Source organism: Perognathus longimembris, chromosome 11, assembly GCF_023159225.1.
Source record: "Perognathus longimembris pacificus isolate PPM17 chromosome 11, ASM2315922v1, whole genome shotgun sequence".
Taxonomy (NCBI): domain Eukaryota; kingdom Metazoa; phylum Chordata; class Mammalia; order Rodentia; family Heteromyidae; genus Perognathus; species Perognathus longimembris.
In genome coordinates, this window is record NC_063171.1 from 41727722 (window position 1) to 41750456 (window position 22735).

General features: G+C 46.8%; 3 protein-coding genes across 3 annotated transcripts; all 3 read left to right on the plus strand.

Moving 5' to 3' along the window:
• Positions 1-817: 817 nt before the first annotated feature.
• LOC125360038 (protein S100-A15A) lies at positions 818-2812 on the plus strand. The gene is made up of 2 exons (XM_048357999.1): positions 818-970; positions 2625-2812. Exons 1-2 carry the CDS (start codon positions 821-823, stop codon positions 2799-2801), a joined length of 327 nt encoding a protein of 108 aa, XP_048213956.1. The 5' UTR covers positions 818-820; the 3' UTR covers positions 2802-2812.
• Positions 2813-8974: 6162 nt separating this feature from the next.
• Positions 8975-9994, plus strand: S100a8 (S100 calcium binding protein A8). The gene is made up of 3 exons (XM_048358018.1): positions 8975-9076; positions 9509-9670; positions 9798-9994. Exons 2-3 carry the CDS (start codon positions 9530-9532, stop codon positions 9924-9926), a joined length of 270 nt encoding a protein of 89 aa, XP_048213975.1. The 5' UTR covers positions 8975-9076; positions 9509-9529; the 3' UTR covers positions 9927-9994.
• Positions 9995-20798: 10804 nt separating this feature from the next.
• Positions 20799-22312, plus strand: LOC125360049 (protein S100-A12-like). The gene is made up of 3 exons (XM_048358016.1): positions 20799-20912; positions 21446-21605; positions 22049-22312. Exons 2-3 carry the CDS (start codon positions 21468-21470, stop codon positions 22187-22189), a joined length of 279 nt encoding a protein of 92 aa, XP_048213973.1. The 5' UTR covers positions 20799-20912; positions 21446-21467; the 3' UTR covers positions 22190-22312.
• The last annotated feature ends 423 nt before the right edge of the window (positions 22313-22735 follow it).

Below are 22735 nucleotides of genomic sequence, written 5' to 3' on the forward strand. Positions count from 1 at the left end.
GAGCATGTGCATCTGCACACACACACACACACACACACACACACACACACACACACACTTCTGCCTGGTGCCTGGCTGGCTCCACAGGGGCAGAAGCCATGAATGTCATAGAGAAGCTATCCACTGAGAACAGAGGCTCCCCTTTCCGTCTCTGTAGGAAGTGGGAGCACTAGGTCACAGGCAGCAGAGAGCCACATGAGTGCTGCAGGAGGCCAAGGGCAGGACGCAGGCCTGTAGGGTGACGGGGCTGTGCTGAGGGCATGCCCACTCCTGGAAGGGCCACGGAGAGTGGTGGAAGGAGCAAAGATGGCTGGCAGTGCCTTGTGTGTCCACACACTGAAGTAAGAAAGCAAACAGCAGCAGCACAAGAACTGGGTTGGGTTTCCTGGGAGGTATAATTATTTGCCTATTATAGGCAAAACATTAAAAAAATTATAGGGGGGATCCTGGCGTGGGTTTTTAAAATTTCCATTGTGAATGACAGAAACCCCAAGTCACGTCGGAGTCTTCAGCTTGTCTTCCTAGCAGATGGGATGGAGGGGAAGTGGACACAGCTCCTGCGCCCAATGAGGAGACATGGCTGTCCCTGAGACTGCCCAGGAAAGCTTCTTGAGGGAGGGCCTTTGAGTCAAGTGGGCAAGGGGGGCCAGCCACCATGGGAGGCAAGCCGGGACACAGGGTACAGGATGTGGCAGAATGTTCTGGGAGGAAGCATCTGTGCCTCTATGGACTGGTCCACATCAGATGCTACTCTTTCTTCCCAGATTCTCAACTGTCCCTGGCTGTGCCACCTTTTCACCGCCCCCACCCCCCATCTGCCATGTCAGACACACCAGTGGAGGAGTCTCTCTTCCAAATCATCCATTGTTTCCACCACTACGCGGCCCGGGAAGGGGACGTGGAGACACTGTCCCTGGAGGAGTTGAAGGCCTTGCTCATGGACAATGTGCCCCGCTTCATGGAGAAATTGGTGTGTAGGGTCTGGGATCAAGGTAGAGGAGGAAGAGGGGACTGGGATACCCACATGGGGTTTGTTATTGTTGGAAGTGAGTGGTGAGAGTAATTAGGTAGGTGGAGATGACTTCCACCAGAATCTCCAATTTGGAGGAGGGAGGAGGGAGGCAATGTGGAGGACTGGCTCTGCCCAGTTTTATTTCTCGTCCTTCCGTCTCCCAGCTAATCCCTAAGATTTAGCCCTAATGTAAAAGTGGGAGATTCTTCAGACTATCCACGCCCACACCTCCCTTCCTCTCAGAGGCTCATTTCATCAGTGATACAGCCCTAGACCTTGAACCACTTCCCCATCCCTTAGAGCTCCAGTTTTTTCTGCCTTTCTGCCCTTGGATCTGTGGGAGGCCATATGGTGCTGTGGGGGTGGCCCTACACTGGGCCTGGATAAGAAATGGAATATCCATTTCCACCCCTTGTCCCCAGAGCTTCTCAGCTGGATGGTACCAGCTCTGGGCTCCTGGTGTGGGTACCCACTCACTGGGGCCTGGCTATCTTCTCTTTCATCAGGCTCAGCCTATGATTACTGGGCTCCATGGGGACTGCAAGGCCTGGAAGAGTGTTTGCCATTGCTGCCTCCCATCCTCTGTCCCATCCCAGTGTCTCTGGGCTGTTATCTTTAGAGAATGTTAGCTTCCACCCACTCTAGGAAATGGCTCTTCTTTGGTCATGCCTGGTGCCCACTGTCCAGATTTGGGAAGGGGTAGAGGAGACAACAGCGCCCTCCATTTACTAGAGTGTGCCTCTGAGGGCCTAGAGAGGGGAAATTTGGGTGGAAGGTTATTATGGTGAATTCTGCTTCGAGGAAACCTACTCCTTTCCATGGAAAAACTCCAGTGGGCTATTTCCACGGGGCTGCCAGGCTCTGCCCTTAAAGGGCTCACAGTGCCATTGGGGCCCTCAGGGATAGGGGCCTCAGGGACAGACACCTGGGCACAAGTGGCAGACCTGGTGGAGTCTGGGCAAGGAAGGGGCAGTGGAGACAGCCTGCTGGAGGCAGGATGCCTCTGGCTCTTCTCTGGTTGGCCAGTTTTGTGGAGACGATGGGATTATAGGACCAGTAGATGGTATGGGTGGTGAGGGGAGAAAGGTTGTGAACCCACCTGCAGCAGGTTACAGATACAAAAATTTCCTTGCTCTGAATGCTCCTAGATGTGCCCTGCTTGATACTGGCCCAGTAGCCATACTGCGACTCAGGTGTGAGGGACACCCTGCCCTGTAGGAGTTTCTGATGAAGGGAGAAAGGCAGTGCCCTGTGGTCAGGAAGCCCAGCTGTGTGTCCCCTCAGAGAGTTTATGGTGTCGCTGGGAAGTCAAACTCCCCAACCACTGACTGTGCATCTGGAGGTGCCAGCTGCTCAGTGCTGCTCAGGATCTGGTGCCATTTTTGTTCTCTGTGCCCATGCCACTCCAGGCTCTGGTGGAGCCCCCACCACACCTGTGCCTCATCAGTGGTTTTGCAGCCTGTGGTGTCCTCATCACCGTCTGAGTTGTTTCCCTGCAGGCCCATTGCAGGCGGGGCCTGTTCCATCCTGGGACCCTCCATCCCAGCAGGGGGTGGGGCTGGTGGCTGGCCCGAGTGCCGCCGTGCATGGTTGACCTTCTGCCATTCCTCAGGGCCGGAACGAGCCGTACTACATCTCAGAGTTGTTCCGGGCAGCAGACAAGAACAAGGACAACCAGATCTGCTTCGAGGAGTTCCTGTACATCTTGGGCAAGCTGGTGAAGGATTACCACCTGCAGTACCATCGGCAGCTGTGTGCCCACTACTGTGCCCAGTACAACCTCTACTAGAGGGAGAGCAGCTGGCCTCCCTGACCTGTCCCAGCCTGCACCAGAGGACATGTAGTCTGGCTATGGGCAGCCGAGAGGGAATGCTACTCCGTGTGTGTGTGTGTGTGTGTGTGTGTGTGTGTGTGTGTGTGTCGTGTATAAACAACCTCATAAATGATTCTGGTATTAGTCAGCTCCTGGTTCCAGATAACCCCTAATAGTCTAGAAAGAGATGGTTCAGTCCATTCGGGGAAGGTGGGGGGCGGTGAGAAGAAACAGCCCTTGAACCCAAGGTGCCATTGTCAGATAGAGGAGGCACAGCCCTGCTTCCAGGAAGCCTGTCTGAGGGGGGAGACAGCCCCTACCCTCTGAGTGAAGGCAGCTCTTCACTCAGTCAGGTGACCCTCTGGGAAGGAAGCCGGCCTCACAGCCATGCTCCTAGTAGCTCATTTGACACCTGCGGGACCGGAGGGGAGCTCCTTGAGCAGGGGTGCACTGCATGAGCCCTAATCTCGAAAGTGTTCCTGTTTTGAAGGAGATCTTACACAAGGGGATGAGAGAAGAAGGAGAGGTGTGTTTCAAACAGAGGGAGTAGCACAGGAGACAAACGCATGCACCCTGGAGCGATGGAAATTTACCTGGAAGCTCTCTAAGGAGAGAATACACGTGCTCGGTTTGACTGAGTGGATCTGGGTTTTCCAGACTGTGAAAAACTCTGAAAGTTAAGCATTGGGATTTTAGCTTCATCTTGTTTGAGTGCAGGAAGGCAGGAGTGTATGCCTGGGTGTTTTGGGGGCTTGGAGGATGGATGAGAGGAGGGAGGCTGGGAATCCGGTAGGGGTTCTGTGCAGCTGAGTAGAGCCAGTGAGGATGAGATCAATATAGGACCGAGTTAGTAGCTGTTGGTGGGGATGGAAGAGACGGAGTAGACCTGAGGGAAATGAGAACATCTCAGACCTGAGATCAACTGAGGGAGAAGAGGGAGGCAGAGTGGGGTCCAGGTTTCATGCAGTAGTGCCCAATTAGGTAGTAATCGGCATGGATATTACAGGTATCTGGGCAGGAACCAGTGAGCCAGGGAAGGCTGTGCACTGGGTTTTGTGTGTGCTGAGTCAAAGAGGGAAACAGGGCTAGGGTGACAACTCAGCCTGGCGGGACGGTAGTCACTTGTCACGAGAAGAGCAAGGAGTGGAACTTGGGAGCTGTCAAGCAGAGAAGGCTTCCTGGAAGAGGGCAGGGTTGGGTCTGTGTTTTGCTAATAAAACCTGATGATAGATGTGGGTGTTGCTGCTGACTCTGACTTATTCATGACTCAAGTCCTGCTGCGGTCCCTGACACACACACACACACACACACACACACACACATTGAACTAGGAAAATTGAGGGGGTGGGTAGGGTTGGGAGAGATGAGGGAGAATTATGAAAGGGGTGAGTGCCATTGGATAAGATGCATTGGACTCATAAAATGACCCATTGACTTGAAACACCTTTGGACAACTACCTGAAGAGTAAGAAAAACAACAACAACAACAAACCAAGAGCTTATTGCATTGCTCTCTTGAGAAGGATTCTGCACCCTGCTTCCCTTCAGGCCTTATCCCATCTATTCTACTGTGGTTGTGCTTCATTCTGGGTTCCGTAGCTGGCCTGCATCTGGCCCAGTATCAGCACTACTCCCCACTTAGCAGAGTGTTTGAAGAAGGAATACAAGAAGGTGATGTGAGGGACTGGAATTTAGTGACCTAGACCTGACCTCCCTCCTGTGGGGGCACCCTTGGCCACATCTTGGTTCTGTCATGGTGACAGGAGTCTAGGTTATTCAGCCCACTCTTCCTCAAGGCCAGGGAGAGTCTTTTCCTGCCCCTCATCTGAGAAGTGTTGGGTTCTACACAAGGACACAAGCCCAAGGCTCCTGTGTCTTCTTCTGGCCCCCTCCTGGGAAATTTCTCCACCAGTTCTGTCTGTCCTCATTTCCTCAGCCTCAGGATGGGCTGGGCCAGATCTATGGGTACACACATCTGAGGCCTGAGCCTTTTCCTGTAAACACTGTCAGGTTCCTCTTCCTCTAAGTTGCCCCATGTCGGTTAGGTTGATTACAGGCTCTGCCTTTCCCCCATATGTTTACCCAATTCCTTTACTCAGAACTGGGAGCTCAGTTCCGCCTGGCTCCTGGCTCTCAGTGAAGCCCCAAGGCTGTCTTTCTAGGGGTGGGGGACACACTTGTGAGTGGTGACAGTTTATGGTTTCATTGATCTGTCTACACAGGATGCTGGCAGGAAGCTATAACTCATGACAGAAACTCAAGATCCCGGGGAAGGACCTTGGGTAATGCTGCGGCCTCGATTTCCCTATCTGTCAAATAGAGCTAATAGTGGTTGTAATGTCCACTCCACAAGATTGCTGGTAATATTGAATGAGTACATAAACATTTTCAAAGTAAGACTAGCAGCTTTGGGGTAAGGTGTGTATGCTAGGTCACATAGAATGGAACCTAGAGCATAATAGGTATGAGCTAGAGGCCAAGCCTTGGTTGAAAACTGGCTCCCAATCTAGAGGTTGAGTCACTGCTTGTCAAGGAAGTTAGGTGGTTGATGGGTTTGTATTGTGCATTTTTCCAAAAATGATTTAAGGTGATTAGATGTGAAAAAGACAATCCCCACACTGGATAAGGGAAAGGTCAACCATTCAACTTTGTACTTATTTATACCCTCCATAACTACCAAACACCCAGCAGGTGTCAGATCCTGAGTGTGAAGTGAGTATGGGTTTCTCTTCTAGAGAGCCTCTTAATCCCCATACAAGAGACAGACAATACGCATGTGGATCATTATACAAATGGGCCCGTGCTGTGATGGGCAAGGTTTGGGTGGCATCTAGGAGAGAGGAAGTAATCTGGGAAGATGGGGTAGAGCAATGAGGGTCTGGGAGGGACTTGGAGCAGATGGAGTCTGAGTTGGATGAGAAGGATGAAGAAGCTGTCAGCAGGATGTAAAAGGGGCTCCAGCAGGGGTAGGATGGAATTATGTCACATTGGATCTTATGTCATCTAGCTCATACAGAGACTATCCCATCTCTCCCAAGGCCTCAGTTTCCTCCTGTGTGTAGTGTGCATGACCCCTAGGGTTACTGTGATGGGTAAGCAGGTTTAGAGGTAAAGCACCAAGGAAAAGTTCTGACATGTGAGGCCTGCCTGGTAAATGTCAGCTCATCTACGTATCAATTATCTGCTCTTATTACCATTGTGGTGGCTATCAGGGTGTGTGCCAGGTATTGTGCTGGGTTCTAGGAGGCAGAGGTGCCTCCTGTGGAGGTAAAGTCTGGCCAGGAGGGTTCCCAAGCTAGCCTGAGAGCCAGGCACGGATCAGCAGCACGCAAAGCTTCTGCCTGCCTTCTTTACTTCACCCAGCACTCGGCACATTTTAAACAAACCTCTTATGAAAATAGAAATGCACAGTAAGAAATTGGGCAACTTATATTTTGCTTCTATTATTTATTTGCTTTCTATTAAAAATGTTTTAGTTATTTATATTATCAGTGTGGGGAATGAACTTGTCCCCAAGCTCTTTTGCCCAAGGGTAGTGCTCTACCACTTTGAGCCATAGAGTCACTTCCAGTTTTGCAGTGGTTAACTGGAAATAAGAGTCTCTGCCCCAGCTGGCTTTGAACCATGATCCTCTGATCTCAGCCTCCTGAGTATTTAGGCGTCAGCCTCTGGCACCTAGCTTGCTTCCTTTTTTAATCTTCATAAGATAGAATTCTTGTTTTAAAGAGGAAGCCTTTAAAAATTAAAAAAATATGAAATTTGGTCAAATACATATAATACTAAATACATATAGCTTCAAATACGTAAAACATCAACTTTACCTTTTTGCCATTTTTAAGTGTGCATTTCAGTAGTGTTAAATTACATTTGCATTGTTGGGCAACTGAGCTCCAGAATCATGTTCATCTTGCAAAACACATTGTATGCCAAATGACTGTCCATTTTTCTCTCTTCCCAGCCTCTGTCAGTGATCATGTTACTTAATGTTCTGTGAATTTAATTATACTTAGTGCTGCATGTAAGTGGAACTATGCAACACTTGTCTTTTTATACTAGCTTATTTCATGTAGCATGATGTCTTCAAGGTTCATCTCTGCTGTAGCACCTGTCAGTACATCCTTGCGTTGTAAAGGCAGAATGTTATTCTTTTGCAGGTGTACACCACAACTCATCCATTGGTAGACATGAGTTCTTTGTCCTCTTTGGTTATTGTGAATAATGCTGACATGGACCTGTATACACAAATATCTTTCAAGACCCTGCTTTGGACTCTGACTATACACCTACAATGGGATTACTGGATCCGGTGGTAGCTCAATTTTGTTTTTGGCCTGGGCTTGAACTCAGGGTTCTGATGGCTTGAAATCAGGACCTGGGTGCTATCCCTGAACAGCTTTGGGCTCAAGGCCTGTGCTCTATCACTTGAGGTACAATGCTACTTCTGGCTTTTTCTGTGGTAACTCAGTGTTTATCGAGGAACTACCATTTTGTTTCTTACAGAAGCTGCACTATTTTATATTCCCAGAAACAGTGTACCAGGCATTCAATTCCTTGATGGCTTTGTCAACTTTTGTTATTTTCTGCCTAAAAAGATAGTATCCAACTGAACAGAGGTGATGATTTGCATTTCCCCATGACTAGTGACATCAAGCATTGCTTACGTAACTATTGGCCATTTGCATATATTCTTTGGTGATATGTCTGTTTAAATCCTTCGCCCATTCTTTTATTGGGTTGTTTTGTTGTTAAGGAGCTGTTGAAGTTCTTTAACATTCTGGATATGAAATCCTTGTTTTCTCTCATCCCATGGGCTCAAAGAATATTCTAATTTTAATATCCACTTAATAATTGATATAACGAATGTACAGACAGGGTAAGTAAGTAGCCCAAGGTCACAAAGCTAAAAAGCAAATGGAGCCCAGAGGGCCATAGAGATCTGAGGAGACAGGCTAATTCCATCTACTACCACAAGGAGGCGATGATGGCCCAGGTATGGTGAAACACAGGGTCAACAGTTGTTGACTTCATGAAGGAAGGAAGTCATGCTCTTGTTAGATCACATTCTGGAGCCAGTTACTCTAGGAGTCAGCTCAACAATGACACATGTGCCCTGGGAAACTTGGGGGGTAAATCCCTTCACCTTTCTAGACCCGGGTTTCCTCATTTGCAGACCAGGCAAGTTCCATCCTGACTTCCTAACAGGCATTTTCTGAGGCTCATACAAGATAACATGGATGTGAAATGTATTGTGCTATGAGAAAAAAAGCACACCACATATTTTCAGCCATGGGAGCGTTGATCAGAGTGGGCATTTTGCTAGTGGTGGTGGCTTGGAAGAGGGTATTTGCTTCTGAATCTTGGGGAAGTGGTCACCTCCTCTTAGCCTGCTGGGTGTAAAGTATGTCTAGCTTTTCCCAAGAACTCTCCTTCTTACCACATCAAGGCTGGGTTCTTCTCTTCAGCCCAGGATCCTGAGATCCAGTATACAACAATAACCATCCCTGAGAGGGTTCCAGGTTCCCTGTTGTGTTTCTGCAGTGGCTTGGTGCCTTGGGCACAGCAGAGGGATTTCAAGTCAGCCTTGGGCCCCCTGAGCTCAGTACACCCCCAGCTTTCAGAGTGGAATGGTCAGGGTGGATATGGATAGTAGGGAAGGAACTGGCCCAGTCCTGGACCACACAAATCCCCATGAAGACTCCAGGAAGCCCCCCAAACAATTCCCACAGTATGGCTTCAGGTTTCATTTTCCAAAAGCCAGAAGCTGAGCCCAGTGTTTTTAGCCTTTTTGAGGTCTTTCGATCTTGTTGAACAGTGGATGAAAGCTTTTGGGGGAATGCGTTTCTAGGAACACACTTAAAATGCTGCATCCAGCTTCAGTTTTGGAGATGTATTCACTGGTCCCCAAGGGCACCAGAGTAGCACCAGCAACACCAGCGAGGGCTCAGCTGTGGGGGTCTGGGTGGAGGAAAGGACAGGCTTGTAGACTACAGTAAAGGAGTGTGCACTACAACCCCTCTGATCTCTTCTGTGGGTGGGGCCCAGCAAGTGCTTTCTGCCTTCCTCTCCCAGCCCTCAGAGGTGTTCAGTCCACACAGTGATTGGCACATCCACCTGATTGGGAAACCAGGGATGTGGCAACTCAGGGAGTGAGTACTGCCTGCAGAATGGCCTGAGGCCAAACCTTCCGCTATAAAAGGGAGCTGCTACTTGGCCCTGTACGTCCTTTGCCAGCTTTGTTTCAGAGATACCTGGTAAGTGGGACAGTCCAGGTCTGCCCTCTGCTTTAGGCTTCTCTCAGGGGGAGGGCTGGGAAGGTGGACCCTTCTAGAGAGGAGAGAAAATTCAGGGTGGTCTGCTGACAAGATCGTGTGGCTTGGAGAGGAGAAGAGTGAGACAGGGAGGAAGAAGGAGTGTTCCTCTGGCACTGTGCAGTGTGTGAGGGCGCGCTCATTCTGTGTGTGAGTGTGTGTGTGTGTGTGTGTGTGTGTGTGTGTGTGAGCCTCTTCCCATATCTGTATCCATATCATTCCACTCCTTCCCATTAGAGCCATAGACACCTGTTGGTTTAGTTATTTGGATGGTGCAGGCCAGGCCAAGGCCACTACTAGAGTCTCTCCGGTGTCCCTTTAATTTCACTCTGCTCCACCCCCACCTCAGGGCTCCCCTGTGGCTCTTCCTTTCAGGCAGACACATCGTTGGGCACCATGCCGACTGAACTGGAGTGTGCTTTGAACGGATTCATTGAGGTCTACCACAAGTACTCCCTGGTGCAAGGGAATTACCACTCCCTGTACAAGGATGACCTGAGGAAATTGCTAGCGGCAGAGTTTCCTCACCTGACAAAGGTGAGGAGGGGCTGGCTGTGTTTGGGATTCTAGGCCTGGTTCTAACCATGCTTAGCGTCTCTGAGCCATGCCTCTGTTTTCTCTGAGATGTTTTACTCTCTGGTTTTTCCTCCCTCAATCCTCACAGAAAAAGGATGCAGACACCTGGTTCAAAGAACTGGACCTCAATACAGATGGGGCAATCAACTTCCAGGAGTACCTCATATTCGTGATAAAGATGGGTGTGTCTGCCCATAATGACAGCCACAAGGAATAGCAGAATTATGTGACCTGGAGATCTCACTGGGCATGTACTTGTAGAATAATAAAGTCATTCATACCTCAGGACTCTGAATTTCTTGCTTTTCCTGTGTGGAATAAGGCTCCAGGGGCTGGGGGAAGGGTTGGAAAACTCAAAGGCAGAAGAAACCTGTGTTGTGCTCAGTTTCATTACTCGCTGGCTGTCAGTGCTTGCAAACATCACGTCATGTCCTTACTGCACACTCCTCGGGTTTCTCAGAGTCTCTTCTAGCCCTATGGTCCCAGACTTAGACAAAAGTCTGCAACTCCAGAGCGGTTTTACTAGTGGTTCTTAAATGGGTGATTTGGGAGCAGAGTGATGTTAGGAAACTGATATTGTTCTCTGAGCTAAATTTGAATTTCCAGCTAAATGTCTTAGAGGTGGGCTCTTGGGATATTAGGGAGATAGATACACAGATGTGTGTGTGTGTGTGTGTGTGTGTGTGTGTGTGTGTGTGTGTGTGTGTAGATAGAAAGACTGATGTGACTACAGGTGGATGATCTGTAGAATCTCATTTTAAGTAACACTAGAAAAATCCTTCCCCTGTATCTGCAATATGACCATAAGAATTTCAGAAGCTTTCCTTCCCTTTCTATCCTGCCCCTTTTCCTGCCCCACATAATACCAGCCCAATTAAATGACATCTGAATAGGTGGATGGGTCAATATATTAATAAATACTCACATTAAAGGATAATTTCCCCAAATGTTCCTGTATGGAATTCTGTTTTCTGATGATCTATGAATTATCTAAAATAATTTTCCAATAATTGCAACCACAGGTCTCTCCAAAGGCTTAGTAAAATGAGATGGCCAGAGATGAATAGGCATTTTTCACCAGCAATTAAACACCTAAAAGAAATTTCCAGATTGTGGCTTGAGAAACTGTGGTCCTCACTTACATGCTGGGACAGTGTTTACAGTGATGGGGTGGGTAGGGAGCTGCCATTGGAATTTTGAAACTAGAATCCTGTCTACACCTGTCTATGCCAGTCTACACCTCTCTGAAATGGAATTGATGTGAATTCTACAACCAATATCAATCAGCATGTTGAGTGCAGGTACAGAACATTCTTCTGTGGCTTCCACTAGATGTGTAAACAACAACAGCAACAACAATAAAATCCACAGAAAGATTAAGAACATTGCTCCCCGCTTCTGGCTTTTGGAGTATTGCTGTGGACAGTATGTTTTGGGGGCTGGTTGAAGTCTTTGTGGGGCTGGACTAGTTCCTACCTGGTTGTTTGCACGTCTTTGTGATCTATTCTGTTCTGCAAGTTAGGGGTGTCCTGGGCACCAGGCCACTGCAGGAACACAGCAGGGAACCATCAACCCTCTGTGGGATGATTTATCACTGTATAATGGACCTCAGGATCCTAGGATGAAGAACCTCAACTCTGGGTTGATGAGGAGAAAGCTTTGGAAAAGCCAGACATACCAGATGGCCATCTCCCTAGGATCTGTCTTAAACAAAATCCTAATCAGGTTAATTGGCTTTCAACAAGATGACTCACTGGATTACTAGGCTTTTTGTTTGTAGTAGACTTATATTGCATTATCACACAAATGAACAGGAAAAGGGAGTAGCTTAGTCTCTTATTGTCCAATGTTTTAATTACCAGCCAGATTCGTTATCAGCAACAGATCAGTGAAAATGGTTCGCAGGAAGCCTGCTGAGAGGTACTAGCGGGAACTGAAGTGAAATGGACTACAGACATGGGTTCCTGCCTGGGTAAGAGGGAGGCTCAGGAAGGGAACAGCTTCCTTCTCACTGTTGCTAACACTATCTTTCTCCATTTCTCAAAGCTAGCACTGTCCCCAAGTCAGGAGCATGAAAGACACTCTGCCATGCAGAAACAAGGGCCAGTCACTTCTGAAAGGAACCACAGTCACCTTACCATAATTTTCTCCAATACACAGTCTGAAGTTAAGCAGGGGGCGTCAAAGTGACCCAGAGGGGGGAAAAGCTTTAAGAACTATTCTAGGTTCATCTATCTCCATTCAACAGAGTATGAAGTGTAGGAAACCTAACTCAGTAATATACCGGAAAAGCAAGCTTCTCACTCCTGCTTCTCACTTACCTACTGAGAGGGATGGTAGTGATGATGGTGATGATGATGATTGATGTGTGTGTGTGTGTGTGTGTGTGTGTGTGTGTGTGTGTGTGTGTGTGTGTTGGGGTGAGGGGTAACATATCTTTCATTTCCTCTTGAAAGTGGACTTTAGACTTGCTAGTAACAGATTCTTTGGGGAAAGATTTACTGTTCCTACTGAAAGCTCAGGAAATCTGCTTTCTCAGAGGGGCATCAGGAAGGTGGTGTTTGGAGCCTTGGGGAGTTGAACAGTAAGTACAAGGGCAGTGGTTGTGAAGGAGAGGATTAGTGCTGAGCTACCAACAGATGGTTAGAGAAGGAGGCTCCAGTGGAGGTAGTGGAGAAGGTAAGGAGGGCAGTTCCTCAGAGCTCTGTGGGGAAGCAGATTTGGAGCCCATCATTTACAAACAACATTTCATGCACAACAGGAACCTCTGAGCAGAGACAGTCCGGGTTTGTGGCTCAGAGGAAGGTGATTTGGTTTCCTATTTCTCCAGCTGCAAATGAAACAACAAGGCAGTGGGGAGTTGAGAAAGAAATAGGTTAGACAGGAACCCTCTGCAACATTTGAGCCCACAAGAGAGATCTTGCTTCATCCAAGGAGGCACATCCAACCACTGAGATTTCCTTATAAGGATGACCTTGTCTGAAGTTTTGCTTTTACATCTGATTCTCTACCCAAGGATCCTGGCTTTATTGTGACAACTGTCCAAAATGGCATGGAAAAAAAATCTGGAATTGGACAGCTAGGCTTAGCAGCTGAGCATAAGAGCCAGTTCCAGTGGGAAAGCCATTTGCTACTTGGGGAACCAAATCATTTTGTTTGTTTTTTTTTTTTTTTTTTTTTTTTTTGGCCAGTCCTGGGCCTTGGACTCAGGGCCTGAGCACTGTCCCTGGCTTCTTCCCGCTCAAGGCTAGCACTCTGCCACTTGAGCCACAGCGCTGCTTCTGGCCGTTTTCTGTATATGTGGTGCTGGGGAATCGAACCTAGGGCCTCGTGTATCCGAGGCAGGCACTCTTGCCACTAGGCTATATCCCCAGCCCCGAACCAAATCATTTTGATTGGGTCCAGATCCCATTCAATCTAAACTCATATGCGTGGAAGGGAGTGTTACCCATGCTTACGGGCACTAGCTGCACGTCACTGTGAAAGGAAAATTACTTCAAACTTGGAAAAAGACTAAATGTTTCTGATTTCTGCTACTGTCTGAATGGAAGTAGGTCTTGCTCCTTCCTTGTCATGATCGGACGTTTAAGAAAAGTAATTGGCAAAGTACATTGAATTAACAACTCACAACAGGTAACAAGGAGACAGTTTAGACCTGCTGCACAGGGTAATCTGGTTTTATAGCTTAGCTGAGACATTAAACCTAAAGCTGCCATGTTTTTGCATCTTGTTAAAAGTTAAAAAAGTCTTATATCTAAAGAGCATTATTTATACTTAAGTATTTCTTTCTGGAAGTCTTGACATATTTTTGAATATTCCCAGCTAGATTCTTGTCATTTATTTATTTTGGCAGTGATACTGTTTTTTTTTTTATATTTACTTATTTATTGTCAAAGTGATGTACAGAGGGGTTACAGTTTCATATGTAAGGCAGTGAATACATTTCTTGTTCAACTTGTTACCTCCTCCCTCATTTCCCCCCCTCCCCCTCCCCTACTTCCTCCCCCCCCCCCCCCCCCCGGCCCGCCAAGAGTTGTAGGTTGGTTTACACCAAATGGTTTTGTAAGTATTGCTTTTGGAATCATTTGTCTTTTTATCCTTTGTCTCTTGATTTTGGTATTCCCTTTCCCTTCCCTAGTTCTAATACAAGTATATACAGTATGCAGGGTACTCAGATGAGATACAGTGATAGCGAGGGTACAACCACAGGAAGGGAATACAAGAGAAACAAACAAACAAAAGCTACGGTTTCACATGGCATGTTGAAAATAATTACAACAATGATATAACACTGCTGTGGTGGCTACTGGTAACCTGTTGGAACCTTTAAAATGTCACAGCTCTTTTGGGGAGTTTTGGTGATACCTACCTGCTAGCGTGATGCTGCTCTGATGCTGGCGGCCTTGTGTTGCTGGTGTTCTTGACTCACAGGGCCCTTGTTTTTAAGAATTAAGGGAATGAAATCCATGGACAATGAAGGGAAGGCATGGAAGTATGGAGTTAATCAAGTAAGAAGAAAAAACAACAACACAGAACTCTTGAAGAGCAAGAGTGGTCCCGGGAAGGGGGCATTGCTGCTATGTCTAGGAGGTTTTTTTTTGTTTTGTTTTTATTTTTTAAATCTGTATAGCTTCGGGTATTGATTGACTTCTATGATAATTAGAGGGTTGGAAGAACCAATGAACTTTGCCCATTGATCTTGTCTATGATATTTTGATTGGTTGAGGGCTCTTGGCCATTGGAGTTTCAAATTTACCTGCAGTTTGGAATTTACCTGTGGTTCCCATTCAGGGCTGTCCTGCCTTCCCTTTTCCTGTGTCTCTGGAGCAAAGGGAAGATTGTCATTTTTGGAATGTACTTTGCCATTTACCTAGAGATGTCTTTTCCCAGGTCCCTTGCCCTAACTGTGCCTGACTGTTTGACTTGTCTGACTAGCCTCTGTTCAGTGGTACTGGGGTTTGAACTCAGACCTTGCACATGTCAGGTAGGCTCTTGAACTATATACCTCCAACCCTCTTTGTTTTTGTTATTTCTCAAATAGAGTCTCCATTTTTTTTTTTAACCTTGGTTGGCTGGGAAGAGTCTCCTGATCTTCCAAGTAGTGAGGATTATAAGCATGAACCATTGTGCCTGGTTCTGAGTACTTTTTTTTAAGGCAAAAAGAAAATTTTGCATTCATTAGTGAATGAACGCAAAGATTCTGCCATAAGTCTACGATGTGTGTTAATAATTTTGCTTTTTTAGTATGAGATAGTGGTAATTCACCTCATTGCTTTCTTGTAATGAAAGGTAACCAATTCTGTTTTGTATATGAGAACACTTAGACTTTACTAGTCTGGCAAGTGGCAAAGCTAGGATTAGATTCCTGCCTGTCACAGGCAAGAGAGTCTACTTCAGACTTGCAACGCTCTCTTGTAGCTGGTTTTCCACCCTCTGTGTGGATGGGGCCAGTCTTCCCTTTGTCTGTTTTTCTAGATTCTTTCTCTTTAATCCCCTTCAGGGTCTCTGCAGTCCACAGTGACAAGCTGTGATGGGAGATACCCCATGAACTTTGTCCTTGCTCCTGCTCATGCCGCAAGGCCTAAGGTACTAGTGAGTCTTTCCTTGTGTGAGCAACTTCCTGACAAGGCTACTCTTTCCACACTTCGAACAAGAAGACTGGTATTTTGGCTTCCCTAGACTCTTGGGGTTTTCCCCAGTAACATTTTCTTCTCCCTCTTAGGGTGGAGGACACTTCCTTCCAGTCTTAGAAGCTCTGTCATTCCCATTAGCCATTGTCCATCTGATGGGAGAGAAGGTAATCTGGAACATAGATGTAAGTCAGCAGAGTTTAGGCCTCTCCCATGGTATAGGAATGTGTGTACATTGTGCAACTTTACCCCACTCCCTGTTTCATGGCTAAACCAGACAGATTTTGTACAAAGACCCTAATAATGACCACTCTCTGATCAGAGTACATGTGCTCCCTTGGTTTATATATTCTTTTTTTTTTTTTGCTTAGGGCAAAACTCAAGGTCTGGGTGCTGTCACTGAGCTTCTTTTGTTCAAGGCTAGTAGTCTACACTTGAGCCATAGTGCAACTTCTGGCTTTTTCTGTTTATGTGGTACTGGGAACACAGGGCTTCATGCATGCTTGGCAAGCCCTCTAAGCCACATTCCCAGCCCAGGCTTACATGTTTTTTTCTAGTGTGCTTGTTACCTTCAGATAGAGCATCTTTCTGTTGGGAATTTTGGGTCCTCAGGGTTGTGTGCAAATAGCAGTCTGAACTGGGAAAGCTCACACTCTGTCATCACAGGATTTCTCGAGATAGTTTTTTCAGGAACTCCAACCATTTTTCTGTGTTCTCCTACCTGTCACAGGCATACAATCCATGGAAAAATGGTATCCAACCTGCTGTTGACTTTGGGAGTGGCAGCTGATCTTACTACTCAAGCTGTTGAGGACCAACAGGATTCTTTGAACTCCCTGAACAAAGGGGGCCAGACATGTATGTGGACTATCAATTGGGATGAAAGAGTGATGGTTGGGACACACTGCATGAATGTGAATAAGCAGACAGAATAGATCAAAGCAGAGAGAGTGGGGTTTGGGGGGAGTGTGGACACAGGGGAGCAAGACATGGCCTCTTGATTGTTGGCCTCCTATACAATGACCTATTCCTGGGAATAGTCATTATTGGGAAGTGGGCATTATGCAGACATAGAGGCACCTGAGAGAGAACTAGTATGTTCAAATCAGCATAGGTATGGACAAAAGCCTGGCTTGTCTCCTACTGTCTTGTTGGTGTGTCTGCTTGATAAAGGGACTTGAAAACCAAATGTCTCAGGATGAATGGTACAGACTGAAAAATAAAGTCCCCAGTGGAGGCCAGTGCTCAAGATAAAAGGAAAAAAGAGGAGGCTTAGACTTTTCTTGGGCTCGTGGGTCCTGGGGCCTTGACATCACTATCTGTAGGTCCCATTAAGAGAAGCACTAAACCAATGCCATTGGGAGGTGGGAGTGAACGCTGACTTGTGGTAGTGACAGGCGAAGCAGGGCATTTCTGGGTTCTCACTGCTGAGTGAACTACCTTGGTTACACAGAACATCCCTGTTGCCTGAGGGGCTGAACTGCTCACAGCTAAGACTCTGAGCCACAGCAGTAGGGCATATGCACTCCCACCAGCTACCCACCTCAGCTACCCCAGCCACCTCTGGTTAGCCAAATGAGAGAAGTAAGTGGAGAGCAGGACACTACTTGGATAATTAAGGACTTGGTGCAGACATGAATGAACAACCCTGCCCCAAGGTAATAGGCATCTGGGACATGGAGACTATCACAGGCAGACTGCCTTGGTGTGTGTGGTGAAAGATATTGTCATCATTGCCAAGCAGTGGCAATCCATATTGGAGATCCATGCACTATCATCTTAGCGAGTGTCTTTTCCTTGAGGATCAAGACTGGTTTGAGTTCATTGTAGAGCTTCCCACAGTGTGTCTTCACTGGGCACTTGCAGGGAATGCCTCAACTCCCACATAGTTCACCATCAGAGGGTGGAGTTTGGCTTTCAATGAGCCCAAGGCTGCCAGGTGCTGGTGGCACCTGCCTGTAATCTTAGCTACTCAGAAGGATGAGATCTGAGGATCTGAGGATTGAAACCAGCCTGGGAAGACAGATCTAAGAGACTATTCCAATTAACCAGCCAGAAATGGAGGTGTAGCTCAAGTGGTAGTGCTCCAGCTTTGAGTGAAATAGACAAGTGAGTGTGTAAGGGCCCGAGTTCAAGTCCCAATAACTGTACAGCCCCACCTCTGAACAACAACACAAGCCCAAGTCTTCATGACAAACCTTAGTCATCCACGACATGCAAGTGGAGGAGGAACTGAGCTAAGTCATTGACATATTGAGCAATGGCTGATGAGGTACTGCCCTTGAAGAAGCCCAGGACCCAGGACAACAGGTGCAATTCCTACAGGTCACTTGGATGGGATGTCAAAGAAGGATCTCAGTTATAGTCAAGAGAACATTTTTTTTTGGCCCCAGTGGTACCGTTTATAAAGCGGAGGACCAAGAGGAAGCTCTTTGGGTATTGAAGGTCACATGTACCCAACCTGGGTGTTCTTTTGGTCCCTTTAGTCAAATTGCTAACTTTAAATAAGGCCATTTATAGGCATTTATAGAAGCAAGTAGATGAACTTTGGCCCAGGCACTGCCATTGGGAACTTTTCTTATAGCCTGTCCACCCAATGGAATGATAGGTACTCAAACCTCTATAACTGGTAAATAGGAATCTACTACTGGGATACACCAGCCTTTCAGAGGAATAGGGCAACAATGGATTTTGCCAACACTTCTGGCTGCACCTGGGTAAACATCCCAGCTATTCTAGAGACACAGAAGAAACAGGCCAGTTTTCCCCTATTGGTTGTAAACAGTAGTTTCATCTGTTTTATTGGCCTTTTTAGAAACTTCTGTCCTGGATAGCTGGAATCAAGGAGGCTCCTCCTGCTTGTTTTAAGGTCCTTATGGTCTACTGGGATGCATTCTGGCTGTGGGTCAACAATATTTCATTCAGATTGTATCAGTCCAGGTGTCATATGGAGCTGACAGCCAGGCCATTGACAACAGATTCACGGAGGCCTGAGGGTATGTGAAATAAACTAGCTTTACTAAGTGGGATATATATGTTGAAGAGTAGACTGCAGGAAAAATCCCTATAAAAACCTTGACTGGCCCAGTGATCCTAGTTGCCCTTGCTATATAAAACCCAGGCTAGGTTATTTTTAAAGTCAGCTTCAGTGCAACGTGGAGTCTGTGCACAGAGATGACACTCTCTAGGTGGTTTTCTTGAGTCTCTTTTTTTTTTTTTTTTTGCCAGTATTGGAGTTAAACTCAAGGCCTGGGTATTGTCTCTTAGCCTTTTCCACTCAAGACTGGTGCTCTATCACTTGAGTCATAGATCCATTTCTGGCTTTTTGGTGGTGTTAGTTGGATATGAGAATCTCATGGACTTTCCTGCCTCAGTTGGATTCACACTGTGACCCTCAGATCTCAGCCTTCGGAGTAGGTAGGATTGCAGGTGTGAGCCACTGATCCCCAGTGGTTTTCTTGAGTCATGACGAACTGCTTTACCATGAATCCTAGGCTTCTGTTGCTCTAGCTGCCAGTTTGTGAGTAATAAAGTTGCTTTGCTATTATCACACTGTGTGTACTTATGTCCTGCTTTATTGGATCCCTGCATGGTAAAGTAACCAGTGGGAGATGAAACCTACTTCACAGGTAGTGGTTACCCTACTCCAAATTTAGGGAGTGTAATAGATAAACCAAAAAGGAAGTTATGGAGATATTGGTTTCTCTCTTTCTGAAAACCTTAGGGTCTGCTCTGAAAATGGATCCTCCACTCCCAGAACAACTTAGGGAGAGTTCTCTTTTCTTGTCTCTTTGGCCTCATTACTTCCATCGACATAAATAATTACCAAAGGAATATCCTATTTGCTGGAACTGAGCACCTGATAACCTACCCTTAAAACAATGAACAGCACTGCCTCTGTTTCCCTGGCATACCTGCGTTCACTCCTATCTATTGTAGCTTGGGTCTGAAATCTTCCCCAGCAGTCCACATAGTCCCAAGGCTGCTGCTCCTGTGAGATATAGTGGAACCTTTGATAGGTGGGACCTAATGGGAGGTCCGTAGGTCACTGGAGACATGTCTCAGTAGGAGAGGACTTAGGACTGTTTCCCCTTTCTCTCTTTGTTCCGTGGTTCCTGACGTGAGTAGTTTCCCTCTTTCACACACTGTCATGATGATCACCACAGGCCCAAAGCAATGTGGCCAATGGATCATATGTCAGAATCTTTAAAACTGTGAGGAAAACCAACCCTTTCTCTTTTATAGGTTAATTTTCTGAGGTAGTTCATGACAATGACAGTAAGCTGACACTAACACACTAACCCCCCCCCCCAGCCCCCCTTTCTTGTTGGTTGTGAGGCTTGAACTCAGGGCCTGGGTACTGTCCCTGAGCTTTTGTGCTCAAGACTAATGCTCTACCACTTTGAGCCACAGTGCCACTTCCAGATTTTTGGGGTATCTGGTGGTCCGGCATCTTAAAAGTTGGATCTGGGCTGGACACAGGCACTCAAGACTATGCTGGCGGGGCTGCATGACCCACATCCGGTCTGGAGGAAGGAAAATAGAAGAAACTTGCAAAAATAATCATAGTAGACTGCTTCCAGCAGGACTCTCTTACCTGTTCTCTCTGCTATGCTTAATTCTAGGAACAAATGAGGCTGGTGCAATCACCTCACAGATGAAGACACAGGCTCATAGAGGTCAAGGATACCCAGAGCTGGTTCCAAGAGCCCTCCTGGGGCTCCACACTGGCTTGGCAAGCAGTCCCGGTCCCAGCCTATGGGCTGGGTGGACATGGGCCCTAGCCTAGCACAGACAAGCCATCAGCTGGTCATCCTGACAGTCCTCGGCACTTCATCTCTTTCACTGGGTGACTTATCTGTGTTATGACTTATAAAGGTGTATGAACCCATTTGGTTGTAAGTTCTAGAAGGACAGCCATCTTTTCTTCTTAGTTGTTGTTCCTCTGTTCCTGAGCTTAGCCTGGTGTTTTTCACACAGTGCTTCTGGGGGAATGGGCGGCCCCCAATGAAGAAAAGTCTGCGGACACAAATATTTATAAAGGTCAATTGGGAATTGACTATATTAAGAAAAGATTGGGAAAAAAAGATCAGGAATAGATACAAGACATTCTACCTCTACCAAAAATCTTATTGCTAAAACAAGATGGATAAACAGGATTTAAAAAAGCATCTATTGACACTATTGGGGAAAATTGTAGTTGCAAAGATTTTAAAGACAGACAAGGTTGGATTTGATACTTAGTTACATAACTTTTAAATGTGATTTCTCCCCTAGCAAAACAGTTGTCCTTGTCAGTGCCAGAATTACGCACGACACTTCAGTGTGGGGTGGAGGTGCTGTAGGGTTTTGCTTCAGGCCAACTGAAACCTGAGGGGCTCCTGTTGCTACAGGTTCAAAGCTGCTCTTGAGCAACCCAGCACTGCCAGGCAACTGTCTCAAGATGAATCAGAGAGAGATTTCTTCACCCAAACTTGAAGCTGAAGTCTTGACTGTCTTATAAAAGCCTCCTGGGCCGGTAACCATCATGAGTGCTGATTTCTAGCTAAGGCTCCACACTTGAACACTGAGTGGTAAGTACCCTTTTCTTGTCTGGGTCCTTCAGTGGTCCATCGGCTTGTGGTTGTTGGTGGCCATGTTGTAATCACAGTGTTGGAAACCACAGATGTGTGCTTACCTGGGCATTTCTGGGCTGACACAGTAGTTTGGGCTCAATTTTAGACCAGACCAGCACTTAGTAGGGGTGGAAGTGTGATGATCGATTATCACCTTGGGAAAGTGAACAGCCAGGCCAAGCCAGAGCCCTTTCTGGATGAGCTTGAGTGAGTGATAACTTCCAAAGGATCCTGCCTGGTGGGTGAGGTGGTGGTGGTGGTGGTGGCGGCAACACGGCCAATTGGAAGGTTTTTCCTTCTTTGTCAGACTTTACACATGGTCACATATCCTTTTCTTCCCTATCCTGTCTACATACAATGTCACCATGGATCAAACAGAGTAGGTGTGGAGGACTTCATGCTTTCTCTAAGCCCTAGAGGCAGAAAGAGAGGACAATAGATGTTGAAGGGGTTGGTGAGGAGTTTCCACTAGATCTCCATTGTCTTTTAAGAGGATAACGTGAAGTTGAGAAGATGCCTACACTGGAAGATCACCTGGTGGGCATCATCAACATCTTCCACCAGTACTCAGTTCGGTTGGGGCATCATGACACCCTCACCAAGAGTGAGCTGAAGTTGTTCATTACAAGGGAACTTGCAAACATCATCAAGGTAGGTGATGCTCTTTCATCTCCAACTTCCTAGTCTCCCTTGCAGAGGGAACAAAGGGCAGATCCTGGAGGAGGGACATTGGGGTGGATATTTTCCCTAGTTTGAACTCTCAAGGATATTGGTGGCACAGGGCCTCAGCTGCCCCCTCTCAGGAACTCTCCATCCCTTTGGTTTTGCTTACTCTTCTCCTGGGATCTGTTTCCCTAGAAGTACTGTGGAGAGATGCAGGGCAAGGGAGAGGTGAGTGAGTGAGCTCTAGAGCATGTTCTAGGTCAAGCCTTGTGTGACTCCAGGACGGCTCATGACACGTAGGCCTTCTTATTCTTGTCTTGTGCTGTTGAGGAGCTTCACGTTTCTGGGCCTGAGCCCTGAGCGATGAGAAGTCAGAGAGCCGTGGGCAAGTGTTTTAAGCTCAAGAGTTTCTTCTTTTTTCTTTCTCTTAGAACAGCAGTGATCCAGCTACAATCAACAAAATATTCCAGGAGCTGGATGAAAATGGAGATGATCAGATCAACTTCAGGGAATTCTTATTCCTGGTGGCTTCTGTGTTGGAGACTGCCCACGATAACATCCACAAGGAATAGAAGGCTCTCTGAGGTCCTTTTCACCAGCAAGGTCCCCAAGATGTTTTCTTCCTCTCACCAAAGCCCTGCCTTACCTGGGGGAGTGTTGAGTTAATAAATTCACCTGGGAAAAGTTGTGAATGGTGTGTGCACTTTTGTTTCATTCTCTTACCATTGTCTTCCCAATTCCTCATGCCTTGTCCCTGCTACCCACAGTGTCACTTAGACCCCCTTTAAAGCCCCTGTTCCATTTGTTCACCAAATATTTGCAGAAGGTTGATCATTCATTCATTTATTAAACCTGCACATGTTCATTGGACACCTATGATAGCCCGAGACCAGTGACCTAGCAAGTACTTTTCCTCTTCAAAGTATGCATTCTAGAGGGTGGAAATATGGCCTAGTGATAGAGTGCTTGCCTTGTATACATGAAGCCCTGGGTTTGATTCCTCAGTACCACATGTATAGAAAAAGCCAGAAGTGGTTCTGTGGCTCAAGTGGTAGAGTGCTAACCTTGAGCAAAAAGAAGCCAGGGACAGTGCTCAGGCCCTGAGTTCAAGCCCCAGG

Coding starts and splice junctions, on each gene's coding strand:
- LOC125360038 (XM_048357999.1), top strand. CDS start 821: ATGTCAGACACACCAGTGGAGGAGTCTCTCTTCCAAATCATCCATTGT. Junction 971..2,624: donor CCCGCTTCATGGAGAAATTG/GTGTGTAGGGTC, acceptor GCCATTCCTCAG/GGCCGGAACGAGCCGTACTA.
- S100a8 (XM_048358018.1), top strand. CDS start 9,530: ATGCCGACTGAACTGGAGTGTGCTTTGAACGGATTCATTGAGGTCTAC. Junction 9,671..9,797: donor AGTTTCCTCACCTGACAAAG/GTGAGGAGGGGC, acceptor CAATCCTCACAG/AAAAAGGATGCAGACACCTG.
- LOC125360049 (XM_048358016.1), top strand. CDS start 21,468: ATGCCTACACTGGAAGATCACCTGGTGGGCATCATCAACATCTTCCAC. Junction 21,606..22,048: donor AACTTGCAAACATCATCAAG/GTAGGTGATGCT, acceptor TCTTTCTCTTAG/AACAGCAGTGATCCAGCTAC.